The sequence below is a fragment of the Mus caroli genome, unplaced genomic scaffold (genome assembly GCF_978045245.1).
Source record: "Mus caroli unplaced genomic scaffold, Mus_caroli_1 scaffold_11, whole genome shotgun sequence".
Classification (NCBI taxonomy): domain Eukaryota; kingdom Metazoa; phylum Chordata; class Mammalia; order Rodentia; family Muridae; genus Mus; species Mus caroli.
Genome location: NW_028227266.1, coordinates 107,623,080 through 107,637,335, shown reverse-complemented (window position 1 = coordinate 107,637,335; position 14,256 = coordinate 107,623,080). Strand labels below are relative to the sequence as shown.

At 53.3% G+C, this 14,256-nt stretch overlaps 1 protein-coding gene across 1 annotated transcript; it reads right to left on the bottom strand.

Annotated features, from left to right (window-relative positions):
- Nucleotides 1–1,600: 1,600 nt before the first annotated feature.
- Nucleotides 1,601–12,414, bottom strand: Nckipsd (NCK interacting protein with SH3 domain). The gene is made up of 13 exons (XM_021172126.3): nucleotides 12,144–12,414; nucleotides 9,642–9,751; nucleotides 9,102–9,306; nucleotides 8,885–8,975; nucleotides 8,143–8,633; nucleotides 6,718–6,888; nucleotides 6,486–6,572; nucleotides 6,269–6,407; nucleotides 6,089–6,169; nucleotides 5,776–5,904; nucleotides 5,587–5,679; nucleotides 5,321–5,493; nucleotides 1,601–3,339 (listed from the first exon to the last, which is right to left on the bottom strand). Exons 1-13 carry the CDS (start codon nucleotides 12,312–12,314, stop codon nucleotides 3,136–3,138), a joined length of 2,145 nt encoding a protein of 714 aa, XP_021027785.1. The 5' UTR covers nucleotides 12,315–12,414; the 3' UTR covers nucleotides 1,601–3,135.
- Nucleotides 12,415–14,256: the final 1,842 nt, after the last annotated feature.

The window sequence follows — 14,256 nt, the reverse complement described above, 5'->3', positions numbered from 1 at the left end:
CTACCATCCAAACATCGTCCTTTCTTGGCAGAGCTAAGAGTTTTCTGTCCCTCACGCTCTCCTGCCTAGCCACATCCCACACTGACCCTTCCAAGCAGCTGGAGAGGTGCTGTCTCAAAAACTTCTCTTCCTGACAGGAATCACCACAACCCACCTTTTAAGCTACAATTTTATGTTGTGAAACTATTGCTGGGGCATTTGCTGAGGGGGTTTTGGAGTTCTGCTCTCCCCACCCCTAGACTGTTTGGAAACAGTACCCAGTATTTATGTGCCCCCCCCCGGCTAGAACTTCTGTATCTTCTACAAACATGCTGGACCCCCTGGATAATTTTGCAAATGTGACTGTGGGCTTCATGAACCTATATACTGTTTATTTAGGAACCAGCCCTCAAAGCACAGATCAGCCCAGCTCTTCCCACAAAGTCCGAGTGTACATCACAGGAAACAGATGCTGCCCAGTGCTCCTGCCTCGGCTTCCTGGGAACCCTCTGCTCTTCTCTGGATTCTGTCATCTCCTGAGGGTAATGGTTTCCTGTTTGCAGCACTCAAGTGAAAGCAGTCGTGGCTGGAACTCAGTGTCACTGACTTTGGATGTGACAGAGGAGGCAAACTATCTCAGGGCAAAGAGCAGTGAGCAGGCTGTGGCCCTCCACCCAGAGCCTGTGAGCTCAGCATGGTGACAGAGCCAATGGCTAAGGAAGGACAGTGCCCGGAAGGTTGCCAAGATCCCCTCTACTCCAGCTTTCCTTTGAAATGTCCCTGCCTCTCTTTGCTGAGAAACTGTTGAGCCTCTGCTCTGCCTGCTGCGTGTATTCTGTGTGTGGATGTCTGTAAGCAGGGCAAGGCTGGAGGGTGGTAGTGAGTGTTTTTCTCTATTGCTTTCGTGCACCTTTAACTTTCTATTTACATCTTAAAATATTCATGTGTATGACTTTTTTGCTGGCATGGATGTATGTCCACTACATGTGTGTTTGGTGCTTGCAGAGGTCAAAACAGGACACCAGATCTCCTGGAAGTGGAGTTACAGGTGATCCGAACTGAGCCATCTTCAAGAGCAGCTGATCCTCCCAACTGCTGAGCTACCTCTCCAGCCCCTCAGCTTCAGATTTTTTCTTCATGTTTAATCATGTGTGTATGTAGTGACTGAGTTTGTGCAGTGCTGGGAAAGGCCAGAAGAGGGCGCTGGATCTCCTGGAGCTGGAGGAGTTACTAGGAGGGTTGGGAGTCTCCTGATGTGGGTGATGGAATTGAACTAGAGTCCTCCCCAAGAATGTGAGTGCTCTAACTTTCTTAAGCACTGGGCCATCTCTTCACCTTCCACTTTAAATTGCACTTAATTATTTTGTGTGTGTGAGTGTACATAGGGACGTAGCACAGCACACACTTGGAGGACAACTTGCAGTTGGTTCTTTCTGCCTCCCGTGTGGACCTGGGGATTAAACTCAAGTGCATGCCACCACACCTGAATTTCTACACGGGTGCTGAGAATCTAAACTCAGGCCTCCATGCTGGGGTGGCAAGCACTTTACCAGCTAAGTCATCTCTCCAGTCCCTGCCTTCAGCAGCCTACTATAATCCTGCATGTGCAGATCTGTATGAGGAACAGAGCTGCAGTAAGAAACGCCTCAAGAACCAGACTTTGCTGGTTTCCCATGGGCCCTCACTGTTCCCTGACCACTCTCAGTAAGAACTACTGTGCTGACCTGAGAGAGAACAGGCTTCTCTCTCTCTCTCTCTCTCTCTCTCTCTCAATCTCTGCCTCTAATGAAGCAGGAAGACACACTTAACTGCACCCTGGTCAACATATTCTTCCAGGATATAAAAATTATAAAATCCGCTGAGGTTTCAAAACAGAGGAATCATGGTGGATCAAATAACAAGAGGATGGTAATCAAGCCAGCATGCTCAGGGAGAGCAGAGCTGGGAGAGGTGCCTGCTCGGCCTAAGACCATGCAGGGAGCACGTGTGAGGCTCAGGCTGCATTGCAAGAGGGAGATGGAGGGGGGGGGAGAGAAAGGGAGCACCACAGACTAGCTGGAACTGCAGGATTCCACAACTTTATTTTACTTGTATTTTTGGTGAGACAGGCTCTCCCTGTATAGCCCTGGGTGGCTGGAATTATGTAAACTAGGCCAAGTATGAGTATCTGTCTGTCTCTGCCTCCCAGGTGCTGGCATTAAAGGTGTGCACCACCGTGGCCAAGAAGGTAAGAATGGAACCCAAAAGGGAAAGATACCTACAGGTGTGTCCAGGGCACGTGGCTGCCTGCCGCTGGGCCCTAGAAGAAGCACAGCGAGGAGGCCAGTCTGGTCAAGGACCATCACCTCTTTGGGCTGCAGATAGCAGTTTAAGCTGGAGCTGTGAGGTCCTGAGCCCCCGCCACCCTCCCCATCGTCTCCCCGCAGCATCATACAGGGGAGCCCAGCTCCTGGTGCCTGTAATTTATTTCTGAATGTGAGCTGTAGTACATAGGAAAATACACATGGCTTTTGGCCTACTCTTTTTTTTTTTTTTCCAGAGAAAATAGATTCTATCATTGGCTTTCTCAGCACCATCATCCTGTCCCATGGGGCTGCAGGACGGATGGCCTGTCTCTAGGATCCCGCTTTCAAGGCAATAGCCTGGCCAAGGCCTCTGGGGCTGAAAGCAGGGGGTCAGGGGACAGTGGTCCCTATGGGGGAAGGGTTGCACATGAGCAACACTCACTGCAAAGCTAAGGCAAAGAACAGAGCTGGCAGAAGGCGCCTCCCTCACCCTAAGGACATGGCTTGCTGAGGGTCAAGACTCAGACCAGACAGTGGGTAGGGATGGCAGCAGCCCAGCCTGGAGCAGCAGCAGGACTCTGGGTATGCACATGGGTGTGGGGGATGGGGGTGGCATGCTGAAGAGGCAGCCTACCAGCAAACAGAGGGTCTTCAGCTTGCGCATTTCCTCTGCCCCAATACAGTTCCCAGACTGTGGTCCCCAATCCTACATCTGGCCCCTTACCCTGACTCTCCTTCAGGTAAGGGGCCCGGCTCAGGTCCCTTCTAATCTTTTATCACCTCGCAGTGTCGGTACAGAACATCCTTAGAGCCAAGCCCCTGAGTTCTCTGCACCCTCCCAGGGCTGCAGAGAAGGGAGTAAAGAGAAGTGCTAGCTGGGAACCTCTCCCAGGTCCGGGAATTCCTTGTACATCTCTTGGACAATCATACGGTCCATCTGGCACTGGGGTGAGGCCTCTTCCTCAGTCAGGATGCGCCGCAGTGTAGCCTGCAGGTCTGACAGCCGATGCCGGTGCTGCAGGTAGGGCGTGGAGCGGACCACGGCATGCATCAGGGAGAGGTACTCCATGCGTAGCTGTAGGAAGAGCAGGCTGGTTCAGCAACCCCTGGAATGGTACTGCAACTGCCCCCAGAGGGGGACTGACCACTACTGGCCAGTGGACTATGGGACAACAAAGCAGCTCACACTGCTAACTATTTTACTCAACACTAAATGGCTCTCAAAGCTGTGGAGAAGAGAATGAATGAATCATTCCAGCCACGCATCCCAGAATGTGGCTGCCCTGGTCTTGCCAGTCCTCTAGTGCCAGGTCCCCTAGGACCTGTGTGTCAATCAGAGTCCTGGCTTCTCCATGTCCCTTGCCCCAGAAGATCTTAACTACACCCATGGCCTGAAACAGCAATCTGCCCTCATAGATCTTATGCAGATCTTTCCTGAGAGCGCCCAACAAGAATGTCTAATGGCCTGCCTGTCATCTCCTACCTATCTCGGTCACCTCAAATCCACACATCTGACAGCAAACTCATGAGCTTCCGCCATCATGTCTAAGGTCCAGTGTTCCCATGCTCGTCAGGAAGGAGCCACGGTTCCATCAGTTGATCAATTGAGGCCTGGAACGTACGTGACCTCTTCTCCTCTTCGCTTCACCTGTTTCCAACCCCCTGATGACCTCTGCTTTCTGTCCTTATAGCACCACTGCCTATCTTCTTTGAGCAGCTGGTCTTGTGCCTTCTCTTCTGCTCGCAGCACCTGCCCTTCCTGTCCTCATTAGAACAAGCAATAGAGTCCACCACTGGCCGCCTCTGTCTCACCTGTGCACCTCCCAGTCTCCGCAGCACATGGCCCTTTTCTCTATGCTTACTGGAGCCTTGCCCCAGACCAGGGCATGTCACAGCACCTCCCACCTTACAAGACCCTGTCCCCGTTTTTCTGTTTCTCTGTACAGAAAATTGGTTACCTTCATTTATTGCTTCCAAGTCCTTTCCCATCTCCACTCTCCCAGTGGAGAAACTTAAAAATTTCTCAAACTTCCCATTCAGACCTGATTCCCTCCACCACACTGGCATTGCTTGCCAGTCACCACCGGCTTCCACATGGCAAATTCAAAGACTAATTCTCCGCCCTGCCAAGAGCTCCTAACAGCACAGCGCACTCCTCCCTGCACACACATGGTCTGTGGCTTGCTCGCTCACTTGGGTTTGTCCCTGGATTTGTCCTTAGCTGAGCCTGTGGAGTCACAGCTAATGCCCCTGCTGATTATACCATCAGATTTCCTAGGTGACGACCCTGTCATAGGCTTTCTGTCATGACTCCACACACAACCCCACGTCTCTAGTCTCAGTTCACTCACTGCCTCCAGTGCCTTGGCACTTCAATGTCTTCTAAGTACTGTATTTTTTTAGTGCTAGGGATTGAAGTCAGACCTCAGGTACGAAAGGAAAGTACTCTATCCACAGAGCTCTAGCCCCAGCCCTGGTCCTCAATCTTTTTTTTTTAATTTGTTTTTTCCAGAGTTTCTCTGTGTAGCCTTGGCTGTTCTGAAACTTGATCTGCAGACCAGGCTGGCTTCGAACTCACAGAGATCCGGCTGCCTCTGCCTCCTGAGCGCTGGGACTAAAGGCGTGCGCCACCACTGCCTGGCTTGACTCATTCAAAGCACAACTGTTGTCTTTCCCTAAGAAGCTCTTTGGGCCTCTTCCATTAACCATCATCTGTCCACCTACCTGCTCAGAACCAATCCCGACGCAGGCTCTTCCGGGCCCACTTGCAACACACCCAAGCCTGGCCTACTTCACCACCCACTCCTGCCCCGGGCTTCCTGGCTTCCACTCTGCTCTCACAGGAAGGCAGTGTCTCTTCCTCTTCTGAAAAGCGATTCCAGCTCGCCTCAGACATCCTGCTCCAGTCTGCCACATACAGGGCTGGCTGCCATGTCCTGGTTTCCGAGTAGTCTTCCACGCTCACTTGGCCCTGGCAGCGGCAGCCCTGCCCCCTCATCTGCACTCAATGTCATAGTCACCCCTTTTGGTTAAGCTGCTGTGTGGCCCCCAGGCACCTTGTCTCCAGGTGACAGGTCTGCGATCTGGCGCACAGTGATGTCAATAAGCGCCATCATGTCTGTGTGGTAGAAGATGGCGGCTGTGGCAGAGCTGCTGAACACATCCTGCAGGAACTTGAGGACAGAGTGTGGTGGCTGGGGCTCGTGTCTGAAGATACGCACAGGGTCGTCTAGAAGACAGGGGTTCACAGGAGTCAGAGGAGGGCACGTGACAGAATCAAGTGTGTACGCAAGCGGCACTGTGCAGACTTCTAGGCTCTCACCCCCTCTGTTCAGAAGCAAAAGCAGCTTCTCAGAGAAGATCTTAACATTGGTGTGTCTGCTCAAGGCAGCCATGATGACATTCTGGTCAGGAGCTGAGGAGAGACGTGGATGGAGACAGGTAAGAGTGTAGGCACAGAAGCCCGCAAAGCCCACTGCGGTCAGCTGCCTTCCACACGGCCCCACCCCACCTGTCAGGTGCAGGTTGAGAGCCAGAAGCAGGTTCATGCAGAGGTCTGGCAGCTGCTCCGTGGTGTCCATTGGAAGGCCATCCTCAACAATGCTTAGTAGGAACTGGGCGAAGGGTGTGCCCAGGTGTTCTGAAAGAGCAGCATAAGGAAAGCAAGCTACAGATCCAACTTTTGCTCCCCATACGATTCAGCCTCCCTGGCTTTCTGTGAGCCTAAGAACACCATCTTCTAGTCAGTAGGTCTTCAGGCCCTGGAGAGACGCATGGTTCTTACCTCGGGATCTTGTGCCCACTGCTTAGGGTTTGACTCTTACCATAGTGTGCGTAGGGCACCGCCTCTCCCATGGAGAAGACCATGGCCAGGACGAGGGCGGAGTAACAGAGCTTCTGGTGGTCTGGGGGTGGGGGGTAAGGAAGGAGTCAGCAAGGCCAGGGATCCCTGGCAGATGGTGAAAACAGTCTCCGAGTGGTAAGGAGGGCCACCCCCACCTCACCCTGTGTGTCGGTCTGCATGTCCCGTGCCAATTCCACAGGCAGCACGGAAGACACCAGAGTGGAGATGATCGCTGCATCTAGGCTGCACATGGCACCGAAGCACTTGAGGAGCAGCAGCCGTAGCGACGCTCGGTGTTCCTGGCAGAAGAACCCGTGTGCTCAGTGCCCTTACGTCTGCCCACATGCCTCTGTGCCCCTCCCTTGTCTTATACATACCATTTGGTAATAGGCCACCAAGGCTAGGACAGACTCAAAGTCGCTCCTTTTGCACATTTTCTTGCAAACTTCGGGATCTGCATCCGTCTGGAGGGAAGGAAAAAAGTGAGAGTCACCCAGTGTGAGGTGAGCATGCATGAGCAGAAGTGACCTAACGGCTGAAGAGTGATGGTCCAGGGGAGGCTCACTGCTCCCACGCCGGCAGGCCCGAGGGTCCATCCCTGCCCCATACCAGGATGTGTAGCAGTTCTTCCAGATAGCAGCGGATGACGTCTTCATCCTCGTACAGCGCCCAGCTGCGCTGCTGGGCGTCATCCTTTCTTCGAGCCAGGTCTGCAAAAATCACTTCCAGTCTCTGCTGGTCGTGGCAGACCTGCCCTGAGGGTAGGGCTGTGCTCAGGTCCTGTGGGGAGAAGGCAGGAAGTCTCTGGATCACTCAGTAAGACCTCTGTACACCACCAGCTCCAGGCAGGAAGCCTCCAAGACCTGGCCCTCTAAGCTTAGCATTCTTTGAACTGAGGTCCCACAAAATTCACACTGTGTAGGCCAACTCCAGTTCCCACCTCCTGGTACAAGACTCTGCTCAAGGCTCAGCTGTGGGAATTCCCAACATCCCAGCTCCCACCCTGGAACTTGATGAGCAGCTCCCAAGAGGCAGGAACAAACTCTGTCACTCCTTGAATGTGACTCAAAATCCATCCTCATCCCATTTCACACAATGTGACACCAGGCCTGTCGTACTAGACACTAGCTGCTATGCTCAGCATAGGCACACAAACCACCGGCCTACTGCTCTCTGCTCACTCTAACCAGTATCATAGGTGGCGCCTAAGTACCACCTTTGGCCCACTCAAACCCTATCATGTAGTCAGGACTCACTACCCCGTTCCTTCTCCTAATGAGTGACCTACTTTTTTTTTTTTTTCAGAGACACAGTTTCTCTGGCTGTCCTAGAATTTGCATTGTAAACCAAGCTGGCCTCAAACCCAGAGAGCCACCTGCCTCTGCCTCCTGAGTGCTGGTATTAAAGGCGCGCAGCACCAGACCTAACACCAGTACTCTAACCTTGAGAAACGACCACAGTCATTTTGAAATGCCCATGTCACTCACTACCATCCAAGTTGGCACCTAAGCCACTATCAAAACTAAGCAAGCATCCAAAGTTAACCAAGCCTCCTTTTCTCTACTGTCAAGGCTGGCAAGGTACTGACCTCTCACCCACATGCTGTCTCTCTTCTTTCCCTGCATCCAGATCACAAAGACAGAAGGAGCAGCAGTGGGAAACCCCTCCAGGCGATGGGAAGCTTCCCCTAGTCCCACCTCATCCTGGTCTCCCTTATCACCTGCCTTAGGCTCACCGGCTCCCACACTGCCTGTGATGCAGATATGCCATCCACCTTCTTCCTTCCTGTGAGCCATGCTTGGTCCTGTCTCTTGTTCCTTAGAAGCTGAGTCTCTGTCTAGAATGTTCTTCCCCCCTTTCTCCTTCATGGGTCAACTCAAATGACTCTAGGACCCAGCACAGCACAAGCCAAGGGCCAGAGCTTGACAAATACCTGTCACACAGCCTGGACAAAGGCGTGAGGGCAGGAGCGGGGTGGGACTAGCAGGCTGCCTGAGGGTGGGAAGGCTTCTTGGCCATGCTGCCCACCCTCACCTTGCCTTCTACCAGCGAGAGGAGGACCTGCTCCATGACAGGCGAGCTGGCTGGCACGGTGGACTGGATGTGACCCACCACGACGCCGATGGCTACACGGCATAACTCATGGCTTAGACCGGTGTTTCTCCGCACAAGTTCCATCAGCTCTGCCCCAATGGTCTTTGGCACAACTGTCTCAGCGGCTGCCTTCTCCTCTGTGGTCTCTGGGCTCGGGGCATCCTGAGCTTCCAAGTCATCAGGGGTTGAGTTTGTCTCAGCTTCCACCTCCTCGGTAGGGGGCTCAGGGGATGGTGCCTTGGAGGGAGAGGGCTGGGGCTGGGACACAGTAGTGTGGACACCTCGGCGAGGTACAGGCGGGGGTGTGGGTGAGCAGCTGGGACCTAGATCAGAGGGGCTGGAGCCAGTATAGAGCGTGTCCATGGAGGTGCTGCTGGCTGATGAGCCACTAGACACAGAACTACCTCCAGAGGGTATGGCTGTGCGGCCACCTGTGAACAAGAAGTAAAAGCTATGCTGGGGCAATCTGTTGGGGAGCCCCAAGCTTCTTGGCCTAGAGAACCTGACCCTAGTACAAGACCTAGTCCCTCTGTCAGGCCCTATCTCCTCACCAAGCCTGGAGGCCCCACACAAACTCTATATTTACCCCAAGTTCAGAGCTCCTATTTGCCCAACATGGGCAGAGCAACCACTCCAAGCGTAGGGTACTCCCATCCCAACTACCCAAGCCTGGCTCTCTCACCACTCCCTGAGATCACCAGGGCCTCACGGTCTCGGCGCTTCACCGGCGGGGGTGGGGTGGTAGGAGCTGCTCGTCGAGGCTGTGGTGGGACCTGAGAGAACAGAATTGAGATCTAGGGGAAGACAGGCTGCTAGCTGCACCTGAGCAGACCCCTTGGGCCTCTGGATGAAGTCTTAGTCCCACACACCTCCTTCTAAAAGATACCCTCACTCCATACCTGGTAGAGGGCTCCATCTGTCCCAAGATGCTCAGAACTGGGCAGGCTATGCTGCCGTTCAAACCCAGTTCGACACACCCCATTGGGCTGCCTAGATACAGCAGCGTCCAAATGGTGGTCACTGGTGGATGGGGTCATAACCGTAGCACTGGAAGCCGAGGTGCCTCTTCGAGACAAGGTTTCTTTCCGGTGATGGATCAGCTTCCTAATAGACAAACAGACCATGATGGGAAGGCTCCTCTCTACACCCAAAGTACACACACACATGCATACACACACATGCATGCACATACTCTCACACACATATACACTTTCTCTCATATATACACTTTAAAATAAATATTTTTAGACCCCCCCCTGCAGGATTCTGGGACCTCCCAGTACAGCTCCTCATCCTCCATCTTTCCCATCATTCATCCCACTCTGTGGGCCCTCACACTAACCCCAGTCCTGCCTCCACGGTGTCTCTGGCCCCACGGAAGGAGCCTCCCCAGCAACACGCTCAAGGGAAAGCATGACCTCCACTTCCCAGATACTCACTGAAGGACTCCACGCTGTTCCAGGCTGTACTTGCCGCCATCTCGCATGGCTGTGTTGTGCACAGCCTCAATGGCACGGTCAATAGCTTGGAGGACATCTTGCTCCATGCCCTAAAGGTAGGTGGGTAGTTAGACCTGGGTGCCAAGTGGGATTGGTCAGCCCAGACCCAGCCCAATCTGGAACTAGCCTGGAATTCTGAACACTAGAAGACAGCCAAAATGGAATACAGAATGAAGTGGTCAAATCGTGTTACCTGGGACTCTGTGATGGTATTTTATATTTTACATTTAGGGGCTCGCATACACAGGCTCTCGGCAAAGACAATTCTAAAAACCTATAGGTCTAGAGAGAAACCATAGGAATCCCAGATTGGGACCAGGAGTCCAAACCTAGTCTCTCCCTGGGCTTGGCTCAGAGCCCAGCGTAAGATGCCAAAAGGAAGACTCTCATGTCTGGAATCCCTAATCAGTCACTCTGGATGCTGCGCCTTCACAAAACCAAGGTCACACTCCAAAACAGCCTTGTCCCCACAGGGACCTTCCCAAGCGCTGGGAGGTAAAAAAACGGGTCAAAAGGACCTCCCTTCCTTCCATCCTCCCAAGCTGTCCCGCCACTTTTTCAGACCACTTTGGGAAGGCACTCTGCTTCTGGCAAAGGAGGGACTTGAGAGACTGGCCTGATTCCTGGCCTATGTGGCCATCCTCAGTACCCAGGAGTCCATTCTACCCCACTGTCTGGCATGGAGGGAGGTGTGGATTACAGTGGTGGGGTTGGCCAGCTGTGGGATAGGAACCCCAGAGCAGACCTAAGCACACATTAGGGTACAGTCTCGTTTGTTTTGGTTGGCTGGGTGGCTGGTCTTTTGAGATGAGAATCTCTGCAGCTCAAGCTGGTCTGGAAGTGGCTATGTGGCCCCGGGCTGGCCTGGAACTCATGGCAATCCTCCCGAAGCCTCAGACTGTACACATAAGTCACCGGGTTTAGTTCTAGAGTGAGTTTAAGGGGCTTCCCTAGATAGGGTCAGATAAAATATAGGGGTCAGCAAAGTCCTTCAGATGGCAGAAGGTGTGTGGGTGTGTGGGCGGGGCAGGGAGAGACAGCGACAGAAAGGGAAAAGAAGGGCAAACATCAGGTGGAGTAAAAATGAGACAGAAATTCGCAGTCGGGGGGAACTGAGACTAGGGGTATGACGAAAGAAACAGGAAGTGATCCAAGAAAGAAGGGGCCTTTCTTTCCTTCCCAAACCCCCAGCCCCACTGACTCTGGCTAGAGCAGAGGCTCTACAGGGCCTGACAAAGAGGCAGGGCTTCCTCAAAGTCTCCAAAGAGACCTGGGTACTCAAAAAGCTGAGCTGGGTATGACACAGTTTAGATTTTTCTCCCCCTGAACACCTCTAGAGGAGACTGAGGGTCTGTGAGGAGGACCCTAGAACCAAGGGTCCCTCCCTTTAGCAAGACCAGATGACATTTCCAAATTTATCACAGTATTTCTGTCCTTAACTGGGCTGGGACAGGATGTTTCCATAGCTAGGGACTAGGGCAGGACAGGAGTCTGGAATAGCCCAGACTGCCCTGGGTCCCCCTTCCTCCTGCAGTCAGAACAGGCTAGCTGGGGACACTGCAGCATGACTACTATTGAGCAAACAGGAACTGGAGCAGGCTCCACTGGAAGGGGACCAGGCCATCTTCAGAACAGGGGAAACCATGAAGGAGGCTCACTTCCTCACAGTGTGGACAGCTCCCATTCCAGGATGGAGCGCCCAGATTTCAGAGGAAGGAAACGGGAGAAGTCAGGAGTGGAGGCTTGGGAGAAGTGGGGGCTGGCTGTACCAGGGAACCTTGTTTATCAGCAGGGGCCAGGGGTCTTGGTTCCTGAAGTGTTGGGGAATTGTCCTTGGGGAGAGCTTGATAGGTGGGCGGGTTCGGAATGCAGAGATACTACAGGAATTGGGACTCGCATAAGGGACGGGAATGCCTGTGGCTCTGGGGTCCAAGTGTGTGGGTGGGGTGGGGACTAAGAACCTGGAGGGTGGTTGAGGAAACAGGTGGTGTATGAGGTGGCACAGTCAGTGGTGGGCACGGTGATCTTTACGGTTAAAGGTTGAGGCTACAAAGATGGGAGATGGGCATCCTAGGGATTCAGGAAAGGGGAACGAATAGGGTTTGGAGGTCTAAGGGACTTGGGTAATGAATGGACTGGAAGTCTCTGGATCCAGCTCGAGAATTCAATGGAGATGGAGGCTCTGATTATCGATGAGAGTCCCTGTTCCAGAATTAAGCTTTTCACGGGCCTGCGGTTAGATGTCAAAGGCCTAGTCTCGGGTGGGTGTTGACGGCCCCTCCGGAGGGGTCTCAGTCCTTACGGCTCTTGGGACTTAAGGTCAGATTCTCAACCTCCTTGTCTGGTAGAAGTCCCGAAGAATCTGACTGAGCTTCCTGGATCGGTTCTGCGTGCTGGTGAAGGGGTTCGGTCGAGAGGCCTGGGAAGGAGGGCCACACTCACCTGCAGGCGATGCAGGTAGGCAGGCGGCACGTACCCGGTCTCGCCACTGCGCGCCCGTGCTGCTAACCACCAGTGCGTGCTGCTGCGCTCCAGCACCAGGAAGGTCTCGCCTGCAGCGAACGCCATGGCGTTCGGCTCCGCGGAGCGGAAAGCATACAGCGCGCGGTACATGAGGCCGGGCCGGGCCGCGAAGCGCCGGAGCTGGGTACGCGACGAAGGTTGCGGTGCCGGGAAGCCAGGCCCTGAGTGCCGCGCCGCCCGGCGCTTGCCCCGCCCCACCCCGTGACACGCCGCGCGTGCGCATGCGCGACCGCCGGAACCCCGCCCAGGAGCGAGTCGGCTCCAGTATTGGAGCGCCGCGCCCCCTCGTGGCGGGGAGAGGTTTGGCGGGGCGGGGTGGGAGTCTCCAGTTCCTTCAGGCCTCAGACTCCAGTCAGCTGACTTAGGGTCCTAACTCCCTCTCCCTGGCTTTCCTCTTCCTTTCCCAGCTCAGGTGCGAGTGCTGCATTCCTTCCCACCTCCTGATGAAGGATGCTTATAGCCAGTGCGTCCCTGGGGACGGGATATGGCGTTTTGCTTTGAGGAATCCTGATCAGACATTTGGAAGTTCTTTCTGGGGAGGGGTCTCCCCAGCGCATCTAGGCCTCACAGTGCCTTAGTACAAAGTCCCTACTCTGTCGCTGAGGTGGTGGACAAGTGTGGAGGGCAAGGGACAAAACCAGGTTGTACTGTCCAGAATGCATCTTTGCTACCCACTACATATACACTCCCTTCATATATACTGGCTTCTTTCCTATCTTGAGTCTTGCATCTGTTCTATTTGAACACTCCCTTCTGGACCACGCCCCAACTTGTCAACGACTATCCTTTTGCCATTTTGTTGTCACAAAAGGATTTAAGTCTATGACCTAAGGTCATATTTATTCATAACGAATCAACCTGCATGTATACATGCATCTCCCATTTTTTTTAAAAGATTTATTAATTTTTTTTTATGTAAGTACACTGTAGCTGTCTTCAGATGCACCAGAAGAGGGCATCAGATCTTATTATGGGTGGTTGTGAGCCACCATGTGGTTGCTGGGATTTGAACTTTGGACCTTTGGAAGAGCAGTCAGGTGCTCTTACTCACTGAGCCATCTCACCAGCCCGCATCTCCCATTTTAAAAGGCAGTCTGTTACCAACCCTGTCCTGTCCCAACGTCACAAATGGCACTGGGAAAAGAAGGGGTTAGGGCAGAAGGCTGATAGGGTAGGGACTGAACACATGAGGTTTAAAAAACATGTTTTGAGTTCTGAATGGTGGCATAATCCCAGCATCCAGGAGGCAGAGCTGCAGAAAGCCAAGATCAAGACCAGCCTGGGCTTCATAGTAAGAATCCGTCTCAAAGAAAGAAAAAGCATCCTTGACCTTCAGTTTAATATTCAGCCTGGCCGTCCACATCTTTGAAATCCTTGACATCCCTCGGTCGTAGTGAAGAAGACCTAAAGGATCCTTGCGTGCTCTCCACTAATCTAAGGAGCACAGGATATACACACCATCAGACAATGCTCCAAGGCAAGGTCTCACTGTGTAGTTTTGGCTGTTCTGGAACTATGTAGACCAGGCTGGCCTTAAATTCAACGATCCATCCGCCTTTGCCTCCCAAATGCTGAGACTTAGGGCAGGTGCCACCACACCTGGCTCCCCCCGCCCCGCCCCCCAAGACAAGGTCACACTAGCAGCACCAACTAGCCTGAAATTAACAGCAATCCAACTCCCTCTGCCTGAGTACTTAGAAGACGAGCCAGACTACACCTGGACTTCACTCATCTATTTTTAGGCATGGTGGAGGTAGGCCCAAGTGGGATGTGGGGAGCTGCCAGAAGGCTCAGCCAAGACAAGAACTTGATATCCAGACCCTGGCTTTATCAAATGTTTCTGCCAATTTTTGGCAGTGCGCGCGCACGCACGCACACACACAAGCTTTCAGGCACAAAGCAGTGGCAGCTCTTTGGAGCTTTGCTGGCTGGTCTTTGGTGTGATTATGGGATGCTGAGTAGGAGTGGTAGCAGGTGTTGAAGCTAAGACTGTCCATGGCTACCAACAGACCAGAGACTTGTGGCTACTTGA